Raw genomic sequence first — 23347 nt, 5'->3', positions numbered from 1 at the left:
ATAAGGGAAATTTAAATATCATACACAAATGAATTCGTTTACAAAATGGAAACAGACTCACATAGAAACAAGCTTAGAGTTACCAAAAGGTAAACAGTGGTGGGTAGGGATAAATTAGGAGTATGGGATTAAAAAGATACACAGTGCTATATATAAAATAGATAAGCAGTAAAGACTCACAAACTGTATTTTATATCTTGCAATAACCTACACACCCTTTATGGCTGTTGGTTTCGTCAGAAAGAAGTTATACTGGTAAAGGGGACACACAGCCAATATACAGCTCTGTGATTTGTTCTTAGAACACAGTCCCACTTTGCCAGAGATGCTCTTAATTTTTTGATTTTTAAGCAAGGCATAATCATCTTGAGGTAATGCAAGGAATGTGAAGAAATCCTACTGCCATCCTTTCAGGAATTGAGAACAGACTTGGCTCATTTAACAAAGACTGATTTCCAAGGCTCTTATTGTTTTACAGCTACAAAATATTTCACTGCTGTGGACTTCTTAGCAACTGCTGAGATCACTTCACCCTTTAGTAAATGATTGAAAGATCTAAGAGCCACTGCAGTCACACAAGCACTCATGCATGAACAAAACCAAATATTTCAAGCCATTTTCTACTCCCCTGATGCTGGAACGCATGTACTTAGTCCATGATGTACAGTATTTTTTCTTGCATATATACTGAATATTACCTAAGTAGCAGGAAATATAATTGGGTGTTTTACCCACATCGTTCTAGTTAAACCTGACATGAGGTAAATATTAATAAGCATGATTATCAACATGTTTCAAAGAATGGTATTCAGTTACAGGGCTTCCCTGGTGGCTCAGACTGTAAAGAATCTGCCTGCAGTGTGTGAGACCTGGGTTCGATCGATCCCTGGGTTGGGAAGATCCCCTGGAGGAGGGCATGGCAACCCACTCCAGTATTCTTGCCTGGAGAATCCCCATTTAGTTACAAGAAGGCATTTTCTCAGATTCCTTTGATATGTCAATAAAACAATTAATAATGGTACCATCTCAAAACTAGCTTAAAAACTAGAGGATCATTGCTGGGTACAGCAATGTGCTTCTCTTCTATCGTGGGGACTCTACAGTAAACAGTACCTCTTTCAAGAACCAGGCAGTTAATGACCCAAAGATCAGCATATCATTGGCTTCCTGGTCGTGATAAGGAATGCCAACGCTGCATGCTTCCCAGAGGTCTCCTTTCCACTTGTCCAGGTTCCAAGCCGAATAGCCAATGTCAAAGAGAACCACGTAAGGACTCCCTTCTATCAGCCATCTTCCAAAGCGCACCTGCCATAGAAAGGACATACAGCCATGGAGTAACACTAGGCAATGCAGGGGAGGAAAATGTGTTTGTACTTAGAAGCTGTACTTGATAGAGACTGTATTTAGAACTCCGGAGATTACACAAGCCATATAGGAAACAATAGCAGTAACACGGAGCATCTCATGTTTGAGCCTGAAGAGGAAATGGGCCGGCACCCATTCATCTAGAATTTCCAAGTTCTTGCTTTTCATTAAATTTAGTCATTCAAAAATGAAGTATGTAGATCATATGATCTTTGTTCTTCTGTCTATCATTACCTTCCCATGACCTTGAGCTCATGGTTTTAGGTTGTTTCTCTAGACAAAGGTATATGATTTCTCCTATTCCTCCTATCAAAAAAAAAAAAAAAGTGATGATAAGTGTTTCCCAATATGGTTACTGTAAGAAGTCTTAACTAAATATATTGACCAAGACATATTTTGGGGGGTTCCCAGGTAGTGCTAGTGGTACAGAACCTACCTGCCAATGCAGGAGACATAAAATGCTGGTTCAATCCCTGGATCAGGAAGATTCTCTGGAGGAGGGCATAGCAACCCACTTGAGTATTCTTAACTGGAGAATCCCATGGACAGAGGAGCCTAGAGGGCTATGGTCCATATGGTTGCACAGTCGGACACATCTGAAGTGACTTCACGCACACAGGCAAGACACATTTTCTCTTTAAGATAACTACTCTATTATATTCCTCAAATTGATTATTTTATTCCAAAATATTTTACTTTGTGGATGTTTTAATGTAGTAGCTGTTTCAAATTTTTCCAATTAAAAACTATATAGTCATTTGTATGTTTAAATTTTAACTTTCCTTTTGGTATCTACTTTTCTATAGTAATTTATTCATGTTTTTTACTTTATGTTTCTTCTCCTATTATGTGCAAGGCAATTCCATAAATTACTTTAAACCCTTTTTGAAGTTGGCAGAACCTAGGAATCTCTCTCATTGGGTATCTAGTCCTCTCTAGTAAACTGAATTTACGTTGCCAGCATTGACGTTATGACTCCTCCCAAAGCTGAATTTTCCAGAGTGTGAAAGCCCATTTGATCACCATTCCCTTACTTGGGACTCAGGAATTCATGGTGATTTCTTTCTCCTGTCCATGCCTTGGTCAACATTGAAAGATCCTCATTACTTGTCAGCTGCATCCATTGCAATTCAGTATTTATCATGGCATAATTTCCTTTTCAGAATTAGTTTTCCTGAGCTCCGAACAACCTTTCAATAGATTCTTTTGGGACATTCATTGATTTATACATTCATTTAACAAATAGCTACTGGCTGCCTGATATATGGTATATGATGTAGTGAGCTAAGAGCACAGAGAAGTGTTGAAACTACAGAAAATATAAGCTAGCTTGTCTTGACTTCCAATGCATTCTTGCTCATGACAAGAAACATCTTTACATCAGAGATCCACTTGGAATCTTGAGTGCAGTCAGTTTCATCATGACTTTCATCTCTTTCTTCTTTCACAAGAGCTTCAAATGTGAGGGGCTTCCCTCATAGCTCAGTTGGTAAAGAATCTGCCTGCATTGCAGGAGACCCCGGTTTGATTCCTGGGTTGGGAAGGTCCTCTGCAGAAGGGATAGGCTACCCACCCCAGTATTCTTGGACTTCCCTTGTGGCTCAGCTGGTAAAGAATCCTCCTGCAATGTGGGAGACTTGGGATTGATCCCTGGGTTGGGAAGATCCCCTGGAGAAGGGAAAGGCTACCCATTGCAGTATTCTGGCCTGGAGAACTCCATGGACTGTATAGTCCATGGGGTCGCAAAGAGTCAGACATGACTGAGAGGCTTTCACTTTCACACTTTCAGATGTGAACCCCTTTTAACATCTCACTCATTTCATCCCAAAAGTATAACCTGCAACCTTCGCTATTCTAATTCTCCACACCATTCTCAATGTGATATGCTTCCAAAGTACCCTCTGGGACTTCAATTTCCCTTTTAAACTAAATGTTCTACACCCTAAACCTCCTAGACACCAACACTCCATCGACATCTCAATGAAAACTCATTTTTCCACTCTTAGAAACTATATTCCTCAGGTGAATGTGAAGGAAAGTTAAGATTTTTTAACATCATACCGAAACTTTTAAAACCTTATTGTTTCTTTGCATATAAAGATATCTCTGAAATTTACATTTTCCAAACATGTTACCTTTCCCTGTTCTATGAATCTCCTGGGTACTTTTCTACCTTATTCTGGGAATTTTAAAATCAGGATTGTATCCTACACACTTACCTCATAGCTATTTGACCTTACTGACTTTAAAGAACTTCATGTCCACTGCATGTCAGCCACCCAAGCTCAAGGCTGCAGTCTTATCCTTGTCAATAGCCAAACTGTTACTCCTCTGAAATGTTTATCCTTCAACACAACTTCCATAACTTCTCTCACTGAGTTTTTCCCAGAGTATGTATTCTTTCATTTTCCTCTTCAGCGTCTCCAGTTTCTAAGACCCTCCTTCTTGTCCTACATTATCACCATTTTTTTCCTTTCATCGCTTCCTTTCCCGTCCATTTCAGACCCAACCATCCAGCAACTCAACCATTAATTCAGTCAATTGCACAGTTACCTCCAAGACTTATGTGATCTTGCCCTGTTGCACACCTGCTGAAATTTAACGACACTGAATCTCCAACTATTTAACTTCTAACACTTTCATTCAGGCTGCTGACTGCAGTAAAGCCCCTCTACATATGAACCTTCAAGTTGCAAACTTTCAAAGATGCAAACGTGCATTCACATGTCCAGTCACATAAATTAGTTCACACGTGTGGCATACATTGCACGTGTGCCTCCTCTACAAGTGGTTATGCTTTTGTGTACTTTACTGTATAGTACTGTATAGAATACAGTAGTCTAGTACTTTATTTCAGGCCCCAGACCCTGTGCCATCAACATCAGGCATGCATGAAATTGCAGCTCACCTTCTATCTCCTATTGCTGATGATCCTTCAGCTCTACCATCTCCCACTTCCCTCCTCCAGTCAGTAAATCTTCTTGTCTCTTCACCTGATGCCAGCCCTTGAATGTTAGCTGTGGGACCGTACTACATTTCAAGGCACTGGACTGTAAGGTTAAAAATGTTTTACTTTTTGTGTTCAATTTTCACATATTGTTTGTGTGAAAAGTATCATAAACCTATTACAAGACAGTGCTATATAGCCAATTGTGTTAGTTGGGTACCTAGGCTAACTTTGGTGAACAAACAATTGAACTTGAGAATGTGCTCTCAAAACAGAACTCATTCATGTGTAGGAGACTGCTGGAGAAAGTCACAGTTGTGTATATTTGTGCCATTAAAAAGCCATGACTATACCTTAAGGAGGGGCTTCTCTGGTGGCTCAGTCGGTAAAGAATCTGCCTACAATGCAGGAGACCTGGGTCCAATCCCTGAGTCAGGAAGATCCCCTGGAAATGGCAACCCACTCCAGTATTCTTGCCTGGAGAATTCCATGGACAGAGGAGCCTGGTGGGCTACAGTCTATGAGGTCACAAAGAGTCAGACATGACTAATCCACTAACACACACATATACCTTAACGATGTCTGGAAATTCTTTTCCCTATTCCTTAAACACTTTTCCAGAATTTCTTTCTTCACACTCTCTTATATTAATACTTGCCTTCTAACTCTCAGAAGTTTGTCTTGAGCACTTAAGATCACTGAAAACACGGAGTGAGATGATCTTGAATTCCTCAGTAACTCATTTCTGTTTGCATTTATCCTTTGTTTCCAGTTTGAGCAAAAGGAATGAAGAACAATCCTTTCAGCAGGGCTTTGGATCTCATTTCTTCTCCTGTTCTCAGTGACCTTACTCTCTTTCATCATCTATTCCTTCTAAACTTTCAGTTTCTCTCTGTCCTCTGGATGCTTCTTTTTGGAATATAAATATGCTCACTCATATTTAAGAAAACACAAATTCTCAGAGCCATATCACTTGAAATGACTTTTATCCTTCCTCTTCATAGAAAAACCTCCCAGCCACATTTCTGTATCCTCTATCTCACTACTCATTCATTCCTCAAGCTACTGCAATCTGCTTTAACCCTACTTTCTCCTCTGAAGTTGTCATTAGCAAGATGACCACAAATGACCTGAGTATTACTCTACCCAACTGACCTGGGTTCAATCCTTGGTTGATCCAATCCCTCCTTTATACTTGAAACTCTCTCCTTCCTTGTCTTGACATCTCTATTCTTATTGAGGTGGCAAAAATTACTGCAAATTTAGTAGCTTAAAATGGCACAATTTATTATCTTACAGATTTAGGGGTTAGCCCTCTGAAATGGGTCTTATGAGTTAAAACTGACATGTTGGCAGAGGTGCATTTCATCAGCAGTCTCTTGGGGAGAATCTGTCTTCTAGCTTTGCCCAGTTTCCAGAGGCCATGTGCATTCCTTGGCTTGTGGCCCCTTTCCTCCACCTCAAAGCTTTCATCACTTCAATTTCTGCTCACTTTGTCATATCTCCTCTCTGATTCTAATTCTACTGCCCACCTCTTACTAATATCAGGATACTTATGATTACATTGGATCCACCCAGATAATCCGGGATAATCTTCCCATCACAAGAACCTTAACACTGTCACAACTACAAAGCCCTTCTGGTTCTAATCACTAGCTGCGCTTCTACTTTTGCAGTCCGTGACTTCTTTTCATGTGGATGTTCTAACACACTGACATCGCCCAAGTTTTGCCTTTTAGTCTATACTCTTCCACTGAATAATGTTATAAACACCCATAATGTCAACTACAATTTAGACACAACTGACTTTTCCCCAAGCATCTCTATTCTATACCCTCTGCTGAGTTCCAAACCTACTCTACTACTAGGTTTTCATAAGGTGTCTCAGATCTAACCTATTTAAAATCAAGTTCATCATCTTTCTCATAAACCAACTTCTTTGGCCTAAGAAGATGAGTGGTCTTTGCTCATGAGTTCATGTAAAGTGTGGTGTGTTTCCACAAGAGTTTACTAAGACTTGCTGAATGAAGCATCAGATGGTGTCTTTTACCTGGCAGCCGTGTTTGTTCATCGTGTCCATGGCTCTTCTAACAGCATCATTCACAGGTTCACACTGTTCCACCTGAGTCTTCATATTATGCTCAAAATATGGACCAATCAGAAAATAGTTGTCTCCCCATTCATCTGCTGTTGTTTTGGCCTTTGTCTGAATCACAGTATAGATGCCACCGACTGTTAAAAAGAAAAGGTCCCATTACCATTCAGGTTAATAGCTCATGTTAAGTGATGAAGGGATGGAAACAAGTCCTCAATTTTTCTATGTTGCTTAAGTAAACTTTTTTTTTTTTTTTTTGCTGTGCCATGCAGCATGTGGGATCTTATTTCCTTGACCAGGGATTGAACCCATGCCCTCTGCATCCCTGCATTGGAAGGGTGGAGTCTCAACCACTGAACCAACAGGAAAGTCCAAGCCAACTTTTTTTTGAAGTATAGTTGATCTACAATATTGTGTTAGTCCTCATTTTTAAGTTAGCACCTGGAATCAAGCACATGGATTTATTTAGCTTTGTAAAAGAAAGTTTTTAAGGAATACTATCAAGGAGTTAGTCTTTGTTTCAATTCCATGCTGGGTACTTTGTAAGAGAGCAGCAGATTGGCAGCAGCAAATCACAAATATTTAAAGGAAACCTGAAGAGACAATTGGGATAAAGCAGTACCTGGCTTAAAGCTCTATCTACATGGATGTGTCAAAGGTGGGAGAAACAGCTATTGTCATGGCATGTGCCCTCAGCAGCAGTAATCACCTTTCACCTCTTCTCCTTCAGTGGCCCAAGGGCATAAGATAAGACCAAGTATCAGCTACTGCTCAAATTATGAGCAAATTTGGTGGCTCAGATGGTAAAGAGTCTGCTTGCAATGCAGGAGACCTGGGTTCAATCCCTAAGTCAGGAAGATCCCCTGGAGAAAGGAATGGCAACCCACTCCAGTATTCTTGCCTGGAGAATTCCATGGACCAAGGAGCCTAGTGGGCTACAGTTCATAGCTGCAAAGAGTTGGACATGACTGAGTGACTAACACTTTCACTTTCTATACTTTCTCCCAGAATAAAGAACCACTTCCCTTCTAGGGACCAAGCAAGTACCTTTTGACAAGGGGAAAAACCTGACAGATCTTAAAGGGGGATGCTTGGTCCGACTCACATGACATAAATCCAAGTTTTCATATAGTACTTCATTTTAGCTCTCTGCCATTGCTGCCACTACACACACAAAGCCAAATATGCCTACTGTTACAGCCAGCATGTCTACATATGGAAAATTATCCTGAGGGGAAAATAAGATATGCATTTAAAGATATTTGGGTTTCCCAGGTGGCTCAGATAGTATAGAATCCACCTGTCAATACAAGAAACCAAGGTTCGATCTCTGGGTCAGGAAGATCCCCTGGAGGAAAGAATGGCAACCCACTCCAGTATTCTTGGCTGGATACTTCCATGGACAGAGGAGCCTGGTGGGCTACAGTCCATAGGGTCGCACAGAGTCAGACATGACTAAAGTGACTTAATATGTGTGCATAAGGATATTTATTAAAGAATTATAAAGGTGAAAAATTCTAACTAGCTTAAATTGAACTCGTTAACTCATTTAACCTCTCTGAGGCTCCATTAGCTCACCTGTTCAAGGGGGATACAATAGTACTGAGTTGGCCAAAAAGTTCGTTCAGATTTGTCCCTAAGATGTTACAGGAAAAAAAAAAAACCTCAATGCAAAACCTCTTTTTGGCCAACCCAATACTTCACCTGGGGAGAAAGGACAGGTTGGAGCAGCAATATTATAAATTATGCCTCATTGGGTAAAGGTGATATTTAAAGTAAGTACTTAAAAGAGTAAAGAAATCAAGCAAGTTGGTTCATGAGGAAGAATTTTTTAGGCAGAGGGAACAGCAGAGGGTACCAGCAGAGTCATAGGCATTCCCCTCCCTCATAGGAGGGATGGGGAAGGTCAAGGGGAAGAAGACCCTTAGTAAACCGCACAGGATAATTCTTATGCCAGCTCAGAGCAATCACCTAGTATGAAAACATGAAAACAGTCTAAATCAGTTTCTTGAGTGGTACTTTGCCCATGAACCATAGGCAAAGGAATGACTCAAGAAATTCTATGTAAAATCCCCCAAACTAATACAGATTCTGGCATTAATCATCAACTCTACTTCGAAGAACAATTTTGTTACTTGTACACGAAGAAGAAAAAGTCTTATTTTTCATCATGGTTTTTCATAATGTATTTCAGTTCTTCAGCATATGGAGTTTGATAGCTACTGCTGCTGCTACTGCTGCCAAGTTGCTTCAGTCGTGTCCGACTCTGTGTGATCCCATAGACGGCAGTCCACCAGGCTCCCCCGAACCTGGGATTCTCCAGGCAAGAACACTGGAGTGGGCTGCCATTTCCTTCTCCAATGCATGAAAGTGAAAAGTGAAAGTGAAGTCGCTCAGTCGTATCTGACTCTTCACAATCCCAGGGACTGCAGCCTACCAGGCTCCTCCACCCATTGGATTTTCCAGGCAAGAGTACTGATAGCTACTATATTTCTTAAATTTCTTATTTCAATCATTCAGACCTTAAGTAATATTTACTTGTATTATATGACTTACAATGATAGTCATAATTGAGAGCCAAAAGGTAGAATTGCCATCTGCAAATTTCTTGAACCACTCAAAACATACTTTTTGATAAGTTGCTTTTTGAGAAGTGAGACACAAAAGGCAAATATAAATACTACTACCTGACAAGACAAGGTTCAGTAATTTAGAAAAGACCTAATATAACTTCCAAAATGTAAATATTACATGTAGTTTTCACATAAGCCTACATAAGTTTATTGTCCTTTGAAACTCGATCTTTAAGAAAAATCTTTTTGACCATACCTAAAAGAAATTGAAATGGCCACTTGAGCAGAGTCTGATAATAAAGATATTATCAATCCCAGCTTCCACTGGCTGATGAACGCAGCATGGGACACAAGAAGATGATCTGCAAATCTACAAGCAGAACCTTCCAGACTGGATCAGAACAGACAGGGTTCACTTAACCATTCAATGATGAATCTGATTGAAGCCAACATCAAGGACACCTATGCACTTCGCCAAATTCCAGAAAAGTTTAGGAGCCATTGAAACCATTTGTTGAGGAAAAAAAAAATTAGACAAACAGTTTGCAAGGGTAACTAAATAGAATTTTTCTCTAAAGTCTGAGTCACATCTTAGCAACATATTTAAATATATATATATTTATATAAGCTTTATTCAAGCCCACTATCAAAATAATTTAAAATCTTCAAATAATTTCTCCTCTTTGTAGACTTACTTCCTTCATTTGTATCTAATCCAGGGGAATACATGTTCAGGTTCTGATGGCATACACTTCTTAAATGTCTTACATTTCTATTCTGGGACAATCTTTTTTTTAATGGTAAACTTTAAAAAAAATTAATTAGTTGCTTTGTTATTGGCTGTGCTGGATTTTCATTGCTGCCCGCGGGCTTTTTCTAGTTTTGGGGAGCAGGGACTACTCTTCGTTGTGGTGTTTGAGCTTCTCACTGTGGTGGTTTCTCTTGTCGCAGAGCAGCGGCTCTAGGGCAAGGGCTCAGTAATTGTGGTCCAACTGCCTTAGTTGGCCCGAGGCATGTGGAATCTTCCTGGATCAGGGATTGAACCTGTGTCTGCTGAATTGGCAGGTGGATTCTTAACCACTGGACCACCAGGGAAGTCCCTTGAATACTCTCTTTTATTTGCAACTGTGTATCTTGACCAGAGATTTTAGAACATCCTTCCTTGTTTGTTAGATTTTGTGTTGCAAATTCAAATACAATTGGGTTAATGCAAACAAAACATTTTTATTTGCTAAAGGATATAAGGGAAAAGAGAAATTCTTTATTTCAAAAAAAGGTAGGATTTGAGAATTGAAATGCAAAGATAAACATTTGAGGCTTCTTTTTCCCATTTGAGGCTTTCAGTTTTGAAATAAAATAGTCCCCGAATACCCTTAGAGTGCTTATAAATACTATGACTATATTATTTCAGTCTCAGAAGCATAAAACTCAACAAAATTTTTTTCATCCCATATTGGTTGAGACCTGATTATAAATAAATTTTCCCCCATCCCCCAGACTTCTCCCCTTACAGTCTTTCTGGGAGGAGGTGCTCCTACTGCTAATGGATATGCTAAGGCTTCATTTCAGGCCCTCTCTGTCCTTCCCAGATTTATATGCCAACTACTCTCCTTAGTTTTCACTCTATTTACCATCTTTAACCCAACTCCCCACCCAGCATGCTAATTATAGATGAGTATGATAGCTTAGAAACAGGGTCATGCCTATTTTTAAATTTGGAGTATAGACCAAGGGTTCACTAAAATCTATTTTTTAATGAATTATTGTTTTCCCACAGTGTAGGTCACTGAATTTGGACTGACTCTTCACTTTCAAACATGAACTTTGCATTTTATTGATCTCTACTTTCCTGAAACAACATGGGAGCTATCTCTCGTGTGAGGGCAAAGTAGAGACAGAAAAGATGAGCTCTCATAAACATATGTGTCAGTGAAGTAGCAAAAACCTCAAGTCATCATCTAGAAGTACTGCCGACATTGTTAAAAGCAGAACTCCAAGGCGGTATGGAAGGTGGGAGCCAGTCATAAAAAGGAATTTTTGTTGAGTCGATAAGCCATGGCCAACTCTTTCCTGACCCCATAGACTGTATGTAGCCCACTAAATGCCTCTTTCCATGGGATTTCCCAGGCAAGAATACTGGAGTGGGTGTCTTTCTCCAGGGGGGCTTCCTGACCCAGGGATCGAACCCTCATCTCCTGCATTGACAGGCAGAGTCTTTATCAATGAACCACCAGGAAAGCCATAAAAAGGAGATACATACAATAATATATAAGTATGTATATAAAGAGACTCTTCACTATTTTTAAGTGATTAAAAGTCAGAGAATTTAGAAGTCTATGATTTCAGTGTGCATAGCTACTCATCTGACTCCTATCCCAAGACACAGTTGCAGAAGCAGGGACAGTCATTACAGAGTTAGACATCATTCTCTGAGGCAGCAGGTCTGGTGGGAAAGAGACTAAATGCTACCAGTGACGATGGTCATCAAATGTTTGTGTGCCTGGCAATCAACTAGGTCTGCGGCTCCAATCAGAGCAATAGTCCAGGGCAGTGGGAGATGACAGACTTGGAGAAAGCCCAGAGACATGCCCTCCCTGATCTATCCACAATGGCAGATCTGAATGCTTTATGCAAGAAGGGCTTAGTCATGGCAATCTGAATGAAAGGAAAGTGCAGAGACTAGTGCTCTTCTTGAACCTATGTGTGTGCCAAACATAGTTCTTACAGAGACTGTGTGCTTCATGTGGTGTGACTTGGGGTGCCTTTGAGATGACATGGCTGTGCATATCCACAGCAGGCAAAGGAACCCCAACTTCTAATTTTAGTGTTGCCCATGATTATATTCTTTGCAGCCAAAGATCGAGAAGCTCTATACAGTCAACAAAAACAAGACCAGGAACTGACTGTGGCTCAGATCATGAACTCCTTATTGCCAACTTCTGACTTAAATTGAAGAAAGTAGGGAAAACCACTAGACCATTCAGGTATGACCTAAATCAAATCCCTTATGATTACACAGTGGAAGTGAGAAATAGATTTAAGGGACTAGATCTGACAGATAGAGTGCCTGATGAACTATGGACTGAAGTTTGTGACATTGTACAGGAGACAGGGATCAAGACCATCCCCATGGAAAAGAAACGCAAAAAAGCAAAATAGCTGTCTGGGGAGGCCTTACAAATAGCTGTGAAAAGAAGAGACGTGAAAAGCAAACGAGAAAAGAAAAGATATAAGCATCTGAATGCAGAGTTCCAAAGATTAGCAAGAAGAGATAAGAAAGCCTTCCTCAGTGATCAATGCAAAGAAATAGAGGAAAACAACAGAATGGGAAAGACTAGAGATCTCTTCAAGAAAATTAGAGATACCAAGGGAACATTTCATGCAAAGATGGGCTCGATGAAGGACAGAAATGGTATGGCCCTAACAGAAGCAGAAGATATCAAGAAGAGGTGGCAAGAATACACAGAAGAACTGTACAAAAAAGATCTTCATGACCCAGATAATCACGATGGTGTGATCACTGACCTAGAGCCAGACATCCTGGAATGTGAAGTCAAGTGGGCCTTAGAAAGCACCACAACGAACAAAGCTAGTGGAGGTGATGGAATTCCAGTTGAGCTATTTCAAATTCTGAAAGATGATGCTGTGGAAGTACTGCACTCAATATGCCAGCAAATTTGGAAAACAGCAGTGGCCACAGGACTGGAAAAGGTCAGCTTTTATTCCAATCCCAAAGAAAAGCTATGCCAAAGAATGCTCAAACTACTGCACAATTGCACTCATCTCACATGCTAGTGAAGTAATGCTCAAAATTCTCCAAGCCAGGCTTCAGCAATATGTGAACCGTGAACTTTCAGTTGTTCAAGCTGGTTTTAGAAAAGGCAGAGGAACCATAGACCAAATTGCCAACATCTGCTGGATCATCGAAAAAGCAAGAGAGTTCCAGAAAAACATCTATTTCTGCTTTATTGACTATGCCAAAGCCTCTGACCATATGGATCACAATAAACTGTGGAAAATTCTGAAAGAGATGGGAATACCAGACCACCTGACCTGCCTCTTGAGAAATTTGTATGCAGGTCAGGAAGCAACAGTTAGAACTGGACATGGAACAACAGACTGGTTCCAAATAGGAAAAGGAGTACGTCAAGGCTGTATACTGTCACCCTGTTTATTTAACTTCTATGCAGAGTACATCATGAGAAACGCTGGGCTGGAAGAAGCACAAGCTGGAATCAAGATTGCCGGGAGAAATATCAATAACCTCAGATATGCAGATGACACCACCCTTATGGCAGAAAGTGAAGAGGAACTAAAAAGCCTCTTGATGAAAGTGAAAGAGAAGAGTGAAAAAGTTGGCTTAAAACTCAACATTCAGAAAACGAAGATCATGGCATCTGGTCCCATCACTTCATGGGAAATAGATGGGGAAACAGTGGAAACAGGGTCAGACTTTATTTTTTTGGGCTCCAAAATCACTGTAGATGGTGACTGCAGCCATGAAATTAAAAGATGCTTACTCCTTGGAAGAAAAATTATGACCAACCTAGATAGCATATTGAAAAGGAGAGACATTACTGCCAACAAAGGTCCATCTAGTCAAGGCTATGGTTTTTCCAGTGGTCATGTATGGATGTGAGAGTTGGACTGTGAAAAAAGCTGAGCGCCTAAGAATTGATGCTTTTGAACTGTGGTGTTGGAGAAGACTCTTGAGAGTACCTTGGACTGCAAGGAGATCCAACCAGTCCATTCTGAAGGAGTTCAGCCCTGGGATTTCTTTGGAAGGAATGATGCTAAAGCTGAAAGTCCAGTACTTTGGCCACCTCATGCCAAGAGTTGACTCATTGGAAAAGTCTCTGATGCTGGGAGGGATTGGAAGCAGGAGGAGAAGGGGACGGCAGAGGATGAGATGGCTGGATGGCATCACTGACTCGATGGACATGAGTCTGAGTGAACTCTGGGAGTTGGTGATGGACAGGGAGGCCTGGTGTGCTTCGATTCATGGGGTCTCAAAGAGTCAGACACGACTCATCGACTGAACTGAACTGAACTGACTGATGACTATAGTAATCCTGAGTCATGTGTTTCTTCCCTTTTTCCTGCTTTTGCATTTAAGAACAGAATCATGCAATTGTTCAGACTGAGAGTAGTCGTGAAAATGAATGATTCAAGGTCCCCATTTTATGAATAAATTTTGTAAGAAATAATAATAAGCTAACAGTAATTAAGGAATAGGCACTGTTCTAAGTGATTTACAGTTGGTATTTTCTTTTAGTTTTCACCACATTGTTAAGGAAGATGCTATTATTATCTTATTCTTCTTTTTTTTTTTAGGTGGGGAAACTGAGGCATAGAGGCTGAGAGATGGTTCCAATATTAGACATGTGATGATGGAGCTGGGATTCCAATCCAGGCACTCTGACTCCAGACTTACAAGCCTTGGATAGCAGCATTGTAAGTAGAATTGTCCCTTGGTATCCACAGCAGGTTGGGTTTGGGACACAACTCACTGACCACTACTCTGGATACCAAAATCCTAGATGCTCAAGTCCTATATATAAAATGACATAATATTTGCATATAACCTATGCACATCCTCCCACGTACTTTAAATCATCTCTAGGTTACTTGTAACATCTAACACAATGTAAATGGGGTATGGTCAATCTGCTGGTGTGTGGTAAAGTTTTGCTTTTTGGAGCTTTCTGGAATCTTTTTTCAACTATTTGTGATCCAGAGTTGGTTCAATCCACAGATATGGAACCACGGATATGGAGGGCTGCCTTTAACTCTATGGAGCAACATATTGATGAAACTTTGAAAGTGGTGGTGGGAGGGACAGAAGGAGAAAGTGAGCAGGGTCACACAAAGATAAGAATCTTTAGGTCTTGGAGAAGGTGGAATCATTTCTACTCTGCTTTAGAGAAGGCCCATCTGGAAAACAAAACTTAGGGGAAATGAATTTTTTACTTTGGCTCTAAACATTCTGGCCAAAAAAAAAAAAAACAAAAAACTGGGTTTTATGGGAACTTGGGTTAAGGGAACTTCAGAGCAGTGGTTCTCACATTGATTATAGAGCCCTTTGGAAATATAATGAAATCACTCAGATCTTGACTCTGAAAAAACACATATACATAATGAGAAAAAATTGCTATATATCTTGGCTCTTCTCTTACCACTTTGGAGCAGTCCCTTGGAGCAATCTGACAGGCTGTATCCCAGGCTATAGTCCTCAGAAAGTCCACTGAATAAAACACAATTCTCAACTTTTAGATTGTGCAATTTTTTTTTTTAAGCCAACACTGGCTTAGGGCTAAAACAAGTTGTTTTTAGTCAGTTTTTAGAGGGGAGCATCTATTTAGTGACATTTATTAAATTAGCATACATTATTTTTGATAACATTCATTAAGCTCTTTTTAATGACTCCAGAAATTCTCAACATGATCGTTGGTCCACAGTTTTCAATGATTCAGGCAAGTTTGTGCAAAAGAAACAATTGTAGCAGAGAAGTTGAAAGTAAAGCTTATTTCCCAGTGTTTGGGCAAAGCCTCCTTCCTAGACCATAGCACAGTCTCTTACTGTTACTTTCTTGCTAACCTGTCCCCCAACTAGTTATAGTGCTTTTTGTGGTGTATATTAATATATACAGGCTTCCCTCCTGGCTCAGATGGTAAAGAACCCACCTGCAATGAGAGAGACCTGGGTTAGTTCCCTGGGTTGGAACGATCCCCTGGAGAAGGAAATAGCAACCCACTCCAGTATTCTTGCCTGGAGAATCTCCACGGACGGAGGAGCCTAGCAGGCTACAGTCCTTGGGGTTGCAAAGAGTCAGATATGACTGAGCGACTAAGCACAGCACAGCACAGCATTAATATACATAATGGAATATTACTCAGCCAGAAAGAAAGAAAGAAATTTTGCCATTTGCAACAAAATGGATGGACTTGGAAGGCATCATGATAAGTGAATTAAGTCAGACAAAAAAACAGACAAATACTGTACTGTATGATACCACTTATATGTGGAATCTAAAAACGACAGCAAACTAGTGAACAAAAAGAAAGGAAGCAGGCTCACAGATAAAGAGAACAAATTAGTGGTTACTCGTGGAGGGAGAGAGGGGAAGAGGAGCAATGTAGGGCCAGGGGGGAAGTTATTGTAGGATTACATGAAATCACGTGTGTGAGACTTGAAAATTATAAAGCACGCTAGCAAAAAAAAAAATAAAAAATAAAAAGACTAAAAGACACATCTCACTCCTTACCGCCTTCCACTATCTAGAACTTCAATGGCTTCCCATGCTTCTTGGTTGGAAATGTTAATAGGCTATTAACTCACTCTACATTTCACAATCCAGCCCTTGGTATCTCCCATCTCCTCTCAGGCTCCACTCCTCTTAGCCTTTCTGAGCTTCCCTCAGATCCTTGAACAGAGTTCACTTTCTCACTTCTGTATCTCAGTATGTACAGTTCCCACACTGAACACTGTCTGCTCTTTATCGCCGCTTCCTCATCTCTACCCAACAGCTATTTATCCTTCAGGAACCAGCTAAAACGTCTCTCTGTTACAGGTTTTTCCCAAGCCTCCAATTAGACAGAAACCTCCCCTCCCCCCACTAAAGCACAGGCTGACCTTAGAGATATTACAGGTTCTTATCCAGACCATCCCAATAAAACGAAATTGCAATAAAGCGAATCATGAAGTTTTTGGTTTCCCAAATGCATATAAAAGTTTTGTTTATACTATAACACAGTCTATTAAGCATGCAATAGTATTTTGTCTAAAAATATAATGTACCTGCCTTAATGTAAAAGTATATTATTAAAAAGGCTACCCACCACCTGAGCCTTCAGTGAGTTATAACCATTTTGTAATAGTAATGACAGATTACCATAACAAATACATTAATAATGAAAAAGTTTGAAATATCATGAGAATTAATAGAATCTGACACAGAGACAAAAAGTGATTAAATGCCATTGGAAAAATGGACTTGCATGATGCAAGACTGCCACAAACATTCAACTTGTCAGAAAAAATGCAATATTGGCTAAGCACAATAAAGTGAAACACAATAAAATCAGATCTGCCTGTACACTTCTAGAGCACCTTGTTCTCATTCTTACACTCATTACAGTTGACTACAATTGCATGTTTAATGTCTGTAAATTCTGAAAGATTGGAAATCACTTCTGTGTTGTTGAATTCTACTTTCATTTCCCAGTGTCTGATATCCAATAGATAGTTGATGAATCTTTACTGAATAAGAATGAATGAATGCATAAAAGCAACATATTTCAAGGTTAATAAAGTAGAAAAGGTTATTTTGAAGTCTGAGAATTAACACCCAATAATTTAACTATGACTCTCTCATTTGTTATATTTTACACATTTCCATTGTTTATAGTCAAAATTCTGTCAGGAAGGAATTTTCCCCTTCTCTAAAAAATCTTTTGTTTTCTTGGATATAAGTATGTTTTCTTGTTTGCCATGAAACATTTGTAAGATGGCTGGAGCATACGTACTATGTACATTTCATCATGAAGAAACTGATATTCAGGCAGTTTAAGGGATTTTTTCTTAAGTCTCAGAAAACCCTGACCTTTTTGGACTGCAACTCTTGTGTTCTTATACCTACAGGATATTTCATTAGACAGTGGACATTTAATTTTTTATTCTTGCATGCTAATAAAAAACAGAAGTGGACTCAGGAGACCAAAATGCTAGTCCCAACCCTGCTATGTGCTTGACCATTTAATGTATCCTTGTAGGCATCCTTTTCATCTATGAAGTAGAGAAGTTGGATTCATGATTTGAAGACGTCTCCTATATTGCTATGAACAGCAGGAAAATAAAAACTCGAAGTAAAATTTTCAAAGAAACTATAGTGTCAATGTCTTGTCATAGATGCACACAATAATTGTCCATTTATAGAAAAATGTCATAAAATCAGACTATAATAAATATTGAAGCTATGTTGGAGAAAATATCAACTTGGGTAAATCACTTTAATGGGTTTCCTCTCGACAAGATAATTCCCTTTATTCCCTCAATTCCCATTCCCTTGCATGGGAAATGAAAGAAAAATAGTATCAAAGGCAGCTTAGAAGTTGAAAAATAAATGTATTCATTCCTTCTTTCAGAAGAAAAAATATCCATTGAGCATTTTCTATGCACTGTTCCAGGCCCTGAGAGCAGCATGCATGTCATCAGGCTAGAAGATTCAGGGTGGGGGATGGGAAACAGTCAGTGTCACCATTGTGTGCCCACCACCAGGAAACAATACCCCGTTAACATTTGCGGAAAGGAGAGAAAAGGAAGGAAGGAGAAGCATTATGCTCAGAAGAACCCACACAAGGGCTTCCCTGTTGGCTCAGTGGCAGAGATTGCAGGAGACATGGGTTCAATCCCTTATCCAGGAAGATCCCGCATGCCGCGCAGCAACTTGGCCCGTGTACCGCAACTATTGAGCCTCTGCCCTACAACCCCGGAGCCAAAGCTACTGAGCCCACATGCCCCAACTCCTGAAGCCTACGTTCCCTAGACCCCGTGCTCTGGAACAAGAGAAGCTCGAGCACCACCACAGCTAGAGAGTAGCTTCCGCCCTCTGCAACTAGAGAAAAGCCCGCGCAACAATGAAGATCCAGCACAGCCGAAAGTAGTAAAAATAAACAAATGAATAACTATTTAAAAACAAACAAAAAAGAAGAGCCTACACAGAACTCTTCAGAACAGATTCCTGGTGCAAAAGAGGCCCCCCACCCCGTTTCTTTTCCACCAATAAGCTATATCCTTGAACGCCTGCTTGCTAGGCAGAGAAAATCTCTATTTCAAGTCACAGTCTGGGATTTACATGTAGCAAAGATGGCTCTGCTCCCAGGAGCTTTGGGCATATTTAAAAATCTTGTGACTGGAAAAAGAACATTAGGAACAAGCTGATTGAAAAACACTTCGCTTTTCCATATTAAGGTTTCTGTCCTCTTTGCCTGTTCCTCAGTAAACCCCAGAGAGGAAGACAGTGCTTTGTTCTCTTACATTCATTCTGTGCATTTCTACCTAGGAAGAATTTACTTTTATTTATGAGTTTATGAATTTTATGAATGCATACGTGTGAGAATGAACACTGAGCATAAGGTAAAAATCAGAACAGATGCTAAATGTAATTTCTTTGATTTTGAGGTTTTGCTGTTTCTGATTAGCTAAAAGGAAGATGTAATTTTCACATTCATGTATATTTCAGATCCTTTAAATTATTGCAATAACCATGTTATAAGTAACAAAAACAAAAAATATAATTTCCCCCAAAATGAATATATAATAGATCACATCACATATTTTCATTTTAGATCCTTTAAATTCCACACATTATCACTGCCTTCATCCAACAATCATTTGGGCTGGTTTTCCTTGATCTTGAAAAACTCAACCTTCACAACTGTTGCTTTTTCTCTACCAATATTCCCTCAATATTAGTAGTAATAGTCTTGAGACTTTTAAACTAGACATTATCAATCCACAAGGAACTGTTTTTTAAGAATTTTACAGGTACCTTTATCATTAAAAAAGTTTAGGCCACAGTTCTCTGCCTTGCCTTCTCTAATCCAGCATAAAAGAGGTTACATCTTACTAGGAAATTGTTCTATTTTTGTTAATTTGATTTCCTTTATAATTTCTATGTTTATATAGTATTGAAGAAAAAACTACATGCATTCTTCTTAATAGGAGGTCAATATTATACCTTCAGAACTTCTTCTAAGTTAAAACTTTAATTCCAAGCTAATCTTGAATTATTAGAAATGTTATTTGAAAAAAGAAATGTTATTAAATATTTCACATGCTTGCTAACAGAGCACATGTATATTTCATATCCTTTCAACAGGGGTTGAAATTTCTAATTAGTCCAGATCAGGCACAATTATTCCTAAAATAAACTACAAAACTGAACTTTGTTCCTGAAAAAAAAATCATGAAACCCAAAAAGTAAATATTAATTCTATATTTCTGTTTTGTCATAACATGAATTTGTAACTTTAATTTAAATGCGCATTCCCTGACCAAGACTAATATTTTCAGTTGTCTCTCCCTTCAACAGGTAGACCAGTGTAAGTTTTCATTGCCTGTTGAAATAGACAAGGTTAAACCTCGTCTAAACCTATACTTTGAATACTTTCCTCACTCACAAGGGCAGTTCATTCTCACTAGAGTGCGTTCTGTGAATTCCTAATCTACATTCTTCAGTGATCTGGCAAATAGATGCCTTAGGGGCAGTACAAACCTTTATTGGTCACTTCCCAAGAGACTTCAAAGAGCAGTAAATTCTCCACAGGAAGTCCGGCTTCCCACCGAGGCAGCCCACCTAGGGATGTCACAGATAGCGATCGACCTCGAAGCATTCTTCCTTCGGTTCTCCCGCACTTTTGGTCTCTCTTGCGGTGAACTGTTATCCTAGGAGTGATGCGTGTTAGGGACGCAGAGGTCCAGAGCTGGGAGATGGCAGACTTTGGTAGCTTCTCATATGAAGTAAACCAGCAGAAATAAATCTCATGGACTTCCCAGAGAATTCCCAATGGAAGGCGGAATCCTCAGCTCCTTTTACACTCTTTCTGGGGAGGTCCAGTGAGGACACTATCTCTGATCGATATCTACCCAAATAACCCAGAGCAATCACAAGTAAAACCCACCAGCTTAGGGCTTAGTTAAACACTCTTAGGATAACAGATCTTTACAGGCTCATCGTGACGTTAGCACGGACCTTTAACCCTTGTCCTCTAGAACAAACTCACACACAGTCACTGGTACTTATTTCATCACCTTCAAAGTGATCCAAGAATAGCAATTCCACTTATAAAGTATGCAGATCATTGTAGGTTACATATAGAATTGACTGGGACATGTTTCTAAGCTTCAAATCTCTTTAGATTTCCTAAGTGTTATTTTTTCTTTTGATTCCCATTTTAAGATCAATAAAAACATTATTTCTAGTTGTTTTAGTCCACATTGACAAATTGAATTTTGATGATAAATGTTGATCTTGGTTCCCCTTTCCTTGATTACTTTTCTTAAAAATTTCCTTATGAAAAAGTATAAATACCAGGATGAATTTAGGTATAATATACGAAGAATGTAATTTTGATCAATGATCATCCGATCATTTTAATGAGGTTGTAGAAGTTAATTTTAGTCAATTTACCTCAAATATTATCAAATTGATAAAGAATAATTCAATGGATGGGAAAGATTGGAATAAATATAAACAAAATTCTTACAATGGTTTTCTTTAGGTGGTAGTGATGATGATTAATATTTAGGTCATCTTTTCTGTTTACTGTTATCCTACAAATTTTCTGCAATAAACACATGTACATATAGTCATACCATACACAGAACAAGGAAAGAATTTTTGAAAGTACAATCAGATCACCTCCTGATTATTTCACTCTCACTCTCATTACTTTGGATTTTTGAAATTCCTGGCTGTTGGCTTTCACCTGGGGCTTTGCCTCAAATAGCAACACTCTCAACAACCCTTCATTTCCTAACAATCTCTCAAAGTAAACTAACCCTTGTAAATACTAACCCAAAGTAATATAACCCTTGAACCTCTTATTCCTGACACGAGGACACACTTTGTCAATTCTTTGCTTTTTAGCAGTGAATGTCTTTTTCAAAATTGTTCCCTAAGTCAACAGAAGTGAAATACATGAACTATATTTTCCCACTGAGGCGGCCCACCTAGGGATGTCACAGGTAGCGATCGACCTTGAAGCACTCTTCCTTCAGTTTTCTGGAACTTTCAGTCCCTCTTTTGGTGAACTGTAATCCTAGGAGTGGTGCGTGTTAGGGATGCAGAGGTTCAGAGCTGGTAGATCACAGGCGTTGGTAGATTCTCATATGAAGTAAACCAGCAGAAATAAATCTCATGGACTTCCCAGAGAATTCCAAATGGAAGGCAGAATTCTCAGCTCCTTTTACACTGTTTCAGGAAAAAATATATATATATATTTTCCATGGACATACTTCCATGGAAATATGTCCATGGAAAATATCTTTATCAATCCACGTTTATCTGGATGAATTTGCTTTCCTTCAGATATATATGAAAAGAATGCAGTCATTTATGCAATAAGATTTAGAGGAGAATCAGAGAAAGTTCTTTGTTTCCTATATTCCTGAATACTCTCCTTTAAGATTTGTGCTAAAAGGACAAACTGATTAACTGGGAGCCAAAAGAGGACAGATATCTAGACAGAAAGGGAGGTGGGATTTCTCCAAGATGGGAGAAAGACTGTCAGCAGTTCCTGAGCTCTAATTTTATACTCACACCAACATTTTATCATTCAGTAAAAAGAGGTGATATACACCTTAATATCTAAAAGCCAAACAACCCAATCAAAAAAATGGGTGGAAGACCTAAACAGACATTTCTCTAAAGAAGATATACAGTCAGTCAACAGGTACATGAAAGGATGTGTATGTGTGCTAAGTCGCTTCAGGCATGTCCGACTCTTTGCAACCCCATGGACTGTAGCCCACCAGGCTCCCCTGTCCATGGGATTCTCCAGGCAAGAATACTGGAGGGGGTTGCCATGCCCTCCTCCAGAGGATCCTCCCCTCAGAGGGATTGAACCCATGTCTCATGTGGCTTCTGTATTGCAGGTGGATTTTTTACTGCTGAGCCACTGGGGAAGCCCTACATGAAAGGATGCTCAGTTGATAATCACTAGAGAAATGCAAATCAGGACTACAATGAGATATCATCTCACACTAATCAGAATGTCCATCATTTTAAAAATCTACAAATAAATGCTGGAGAGGGTGTGGAAAAAAGGCAACACTCCCACACTGTTGGTGGGAATGTAGATTGGCACAGCCTCTATGCAGAACAGTATGGAGATTCCTTAAAAAGCTAAAAATTGTTACCACAATTCTGTAATTCTACTCCTAGGCATATATCTGGAGAAAACTCTGATTCCAAAAGATAACATGAATCACTGTGCTGTTCACCTGAAACTAACACAACATTGTAAATTAAGTATTCTTCAAGGACTTCCCTGGTGGTCATACTCTGCGCTTCCACTGCAAGCTGGGAAGCGCTGGGGTTTGATCCCTGGTCAGGGAAGTAAAGGCTTTCTGGTGGCTCAGTGGTAAAGAATCCGCCTGCCAATACAGGGGACATGTGCTCAATCCCTGGATCAGGAAGAACCCCTGGAGAAGGAAATGGCAACCCACTTCAGTATTCTTGCCTGGGAAATCCCATAGAGAGAGGAGCCTTGTGGGTTACAGTCTATGGGGTCACAAAAGAGTCGGACATGACTTAGTAACTAAAAAATACCAGGGAAGTAAGATCTTGCAGCTACGTGTAGCGTG

At 39.5% G+C, this 23347-nt stretch overlaps 1 protein-coding gene across 2 annotated transcripts in view; it reads right to left on the bottom strand.

The window, feature by feature from the left end:
* GYS2 (glycogen synthase 2) overlaps window positions 1–20664 on the bottom strand; it is a 58821-nt gene extending 38157 nt beyond the window's left edge. Inside the window, exons 1-3 of one of the 2 annotated variants that reach the window (XM_070789976.1) lie at window positions 20256–20664; window positions 6363–6544; window positions 1114–1305 (exon numbers count right to left, since the gene is read on the bottom strand). In XM_070789976.1, coding sequence (XP_070646077.1) covers window positions 1114–1305; window positions 6363–6544; window positions 20256–20373 — 492 coding nt within the window. In that variant the 5' untranslated portion in view covers window positions 20374–20664. The remainder of the gene's footprint in view (window positions 1–1113; window positions 1306–6362; window positions 6545–20255) is intronic. The other variant, XM_019961467.2, reaches the window with a different exon arrangement.
* Between the last annotated feature and the right edge of the window lie 2683 nt (window positions 20665–23347).

Source organism: Bos indicus, chromosome 5 (assembly GCF_029378745.1).
Source record: "Bos indicus isolate NIAB-ARS_2022 breed Sahiwal x Tharparkar chromosome 5, NIAB-ARS_B.indTharparkar_mat_pri_1.0, whole genome shotgun sequence".
In the NCBI taxonomy this organism is placed as follows: Eukaryota; Metazoa; Chordata; class Mammalia; order Artiodactyla; family Bovidae; genus Bos; species Bos indicus.
Note: the sequence above shows the minus strand (reverse complement) of the source record. Positions and strands in the feature narration are given on the sequence as shown.